Source organism: Homalodisca vitripennis, chromosome 6 (genome assembly GCF_021130785.1).
Source record: "Homalodisca vitripennis isolate AUS2020 chromosome 6, UT_GWSS_2.1, whole genome shotgun sequence".
Lineage (NCBI taxonomy): Eukaryota > Metazoa > Arthropoda > Insecta > Hemiptera > Cicadellidae > Homalodisca > Homalodisca vitripennis.
In genome coordinates, this window is record NC_060212.1 from 164,876,012 (window position 1) to 164,879,905 (window position 3,894).

At 34.3% G+C, this 3,894-nt stretch overlaps 1 protein-coding gene across 1 annotated transcript; it reads right to left on the reverse strand.

The window, feature by feature from the left end:
- Nucleotides 1–407: 407 nt before the first annotated feature.
- Nucleotides 408–1,964, reverse strand: LOC124365627 (neurogenic differentiation factor 1-like). Its single transcript, XM_046821618.1, has 3 exons — nucleotides 1,825–1,964; nucleotides 804–1,032; nucleotides 408–644 (listed from the first exon to the last, which is right to left on the reverse strand). Exons 1-3 carry the CDS (start codon nucleotides 1,962–1,964, stop codon nucleotides 408–410), a joined length of 606 nt encoding a protein of 201 aa, XP_046677574.1.
- Between the last annotated feature and the right edge of the window lie 1,930 nt (nucleotides 1,965–3,894).

Sequence of the window (3,894 nt, forward strand, 5' to 3'; positions counted from 1 at the left end):
AAACCTGACCCACCTCGTTCTTCTGTTGGTCATTATTCTATTGTTCATAGTTTCAACACCACTTAAATAGACGTACAGTTATATATAATACTTGAATAGGCTAAGTCAGCTGTTTGCGTTTATTTATAATGAATGTTTATAATATTAAAAACGTAGTGAAAGTCTTTTTGGTTTTCCACTTACGCAAAAAGTAAATATCTGAACAGTTAAGCTATTATAAGATTAGCTAGTATTTTGCTTCTAAGTTTAACCGGTATGAATCGGTTTAGTTGGCTATGAACTCGTTTAGCCTGTTGTGAGCCAATGTAACCGGTTATGCGCCAATTTAGCTGGTTATGAACCGGTTTTTTATAATGTCTAGTACATTGTATCAGAAAATTTTTATTCAATTAACACAAACTTAACAACTAAAACATGAATTCGTCAATGCCATAACAATCGGCTGCAACCTCGCTGTCAGCTGAGGTAGCAGTCAGGTAGTGTGGTTGTGTCTCTGCAGGAAACCATTGCGTATGTGCAGGATCAGCAGACTGTAGACTCTGTCGCCACCGAGACACCCAAGTTTGTCGCCTGTCGGGAGGATCCGGCAGAGGCTCCTGGACAGTGAGAGGACAGGCAGTACTGAGAGTCGACACTGCTGGCCACTGGCGACATGCAGGTTTACATCACTAAAGGTAAAACTTTCTTTTTATTCAGTTTCAAGAATTGCATCTAACTATAGGCAATAAATGAAACCATAATTGAAAAAAATGTTGATAGAAACCCCACCAAAACTATATCTATGACCAACAAGAGTGTTGTACCTTGTTGAAGGAATACAGTCGAAGACTCGCAGCAACTAGCTGAGCGGTTTGCTGACTGAGTCCACTGGTCAGAATCCTCCAGAAGGTCATTAAGTCTAGAGCTTCATTCAGGGAGAGGGATCTCTGCAGCGCAGATATGTAATTGATAGCCATCCTTAGTGTCTCTATCTTGGATAATTTCTGGTGCATGCTACCACTCTGGTAAAGGCAGGGATCAACGGGCATTAACCTATAAACGAAGAAATGCTGTAAGATAATGTATATGGTTTGGATGAATGATGGTTTGGATCTGAGTAGTGGAGAGATCTCCATAGACGCCCAGTATGTGTGGATTTTCATACGTTCTGTCACTCAGATATGCGCAGAAATGACTTACCTTCGATCGACAAACTTATCAACAATGATAACATACCTGGAAGGTCATCAGATTAAACTGTTCAGATGCAATATGTAGTTTGTGGCTATCCTTAGCCACTATCTTGAACAGATGTTTGTGAACCAGTGAGACGGTATATGCAGGGGCCAATAACGATAACTTTATAAAGAAACCATTAAACTCATCCATACTGTTAAAATTGTCATTTGTAGCGTTAACATTAAAAAATTTAGACACTCGTCTAAGTTATTTGGTTCATATTCGTCACGATATTACCAATACGATTAAAATATTGAGATATTATAATTGTTACCAGCCAGTCTTCTTCATTTACCACCAAAGCTAGAACTACATAGCCCTTTCTTACACTTACCTGAATGACATCAGAGCAAACAGAGGTTGCGCGACATTATGTAATCTACACATTATACATAAGGATAATAGAATGTCGTATATTTTTCATACTTACATGTTACAAAATGTATTAGATTGTGTAATATGCAACGATGGCAAATGCCCTAAATCCTCTTCTCCTTTAAAAACACCATCAATGGTCAATAACATGTAGGCTACTCTTTCGTTTTATTGTTAATTTAATAAAATTACACAATATTGATCTTTTGACAAATTCATTTATCTACTTACAACCGAATCTTGTCCAAAGCGGCATTCAGACAGTGCATCCTTGTCCTCTCTCTGGAGTTGGCCTTCCAGCGTCTTGCCTCATGTCTCCTGGAGCCTCCAGCACACCCGTTACCTCTGGAACCTCCAGTATAGTTCACCATACTCCAGTCAGAACCTTGCTTCCACTACACGGCTCATTCAAAGCTTATCTTATCTTCATAATTCTCTCTAATACAACACTTTATCTAATTAACAAACGTTGTATAGTATCGATCACAAGTCCACCTCCCCCCTACACACCAATAACTGTGACTGGCGCATTATTTTTACAAGTGCAAACATATTTTTAAACAAAAACATAATTCTTACCCTCATTGTGTTATTTTAGACGATATTTTGTTTAAGAACTGTCTTATTTTATTACCATTTCTCATACTACAACTCATTTACATAGTGCCTTAAGTAACAAGTTTACCCAAATGGACCCAAAATTTGTACACAAACGAAAAAGTTAAAAGTAGATTTTTGTAACTCCTTATGAACTAATTTTAATGGATTGAACTTATAACAGTGTACACCCTAAATTCCGCTTGCCAACGTACAGATTATTAACTCTTATGTAAGTATTATTATTAATGGATGTATTCATGTTTCCAGTTTAATTATGTTAAAATTAGACTGTAGTATATTAAGTATTATATTATAATGATCTATCATGTATTATTATTAAGTATTATATTATAATAATTAATGTTTATACTATCTATAGTATAAACATTAATTATTTGATTCACGATATTTGTGAACTATTCAACCAATAAACATCTACCGTAATGTTCACCGCTGGAAATATTTGTAACGTGATTAAATTGAAACATTCTGTAGCAATGTAACTAAGGCATGTACATGTTATTGAATTTTACTACGTTTGTTTGGATAGTTCTGAAAGAAAATTATATGTTATCAAAGGCGTTTGTTACTGTCACATTAGGAATAACACAAAGAGATTATGTTGCTAATATCTTTAAAATTATTTGACCAGTTGAAATTTTATTGTTTTCATGCTTAATATAAACGAACCATTGAGTATTTTTACTCTTACGCAATATCTCTTTATGTAAAATCAATTATTGTAGGTTCCCACTAGTATTGGGAAAAGGGATGAGTTGCGGAAATTTGAATTCCAAAAGCTAAAACTCATCTCTCTGTTTGACTCATCACTTCTAAAGTTTTGTTCGACTTTATTAAGGCTATAATTTTATCGGTAATCGGTACAGCAAATTTAATAAAAACCGTTTAAATATGTGAACCAGTTTCGATAGATCCTTCTCACATCACTCCTCTGCTTACGGCTGGCGAAGTCTAAAACAGTGCTTAATTACTCAGTTTTATTAAGAAAACATAAATATAAATAAAAAATGTGTATATTTCTAACTATATATTTTTTTTTTTTTGTACAAATTGTGTAAATTTTCGAAGAAGACCTGTGAACAACATTTCTTGCTAAAAAGGTATACACAATATTTACGACAAAAGTACATCACGGAACATTGCTATCTTTGAATTTGATGTATAAATGTGTAAGCTAAACGATATGGTAAGTAAAATATGCTACGAATATCCATAACAGTTGTTCATCATGTCCATATGGACATTTACGACAGTTATGTAAGTCGATCCAATAATATTGAATTATAAAGCATTAAAACGACATGGAACAAAAAATACTTGCTTCTTTCACCAAACAGTTAAACTGTTCAAATAGAAATCTTATTGGAACAGTCACTTATTGAACAAAGAAATTGTTAGGGTATGTTGTTCTTTCTTACAATTGGAAAAAACTTAAGACATTGCTCGTTGTTTCCAAGTTTAAACGAGTCTTAGCTTCATCTCTTTAATGCTACAGAACTAAACTTTCCATCAAGTGTGTATATTGACTTTAATGGAACACTTTTGTAGAATAAAGTAAATCTTGTATCCATTAGATAAATCGCATGTGGTCGTAATACATACAGGTAATATGGGTAGCCTTCAGAAATATGGTTAACTAATCTTCAGTTCTTCGTAATTTTGTCATCCACAAATGTGGGA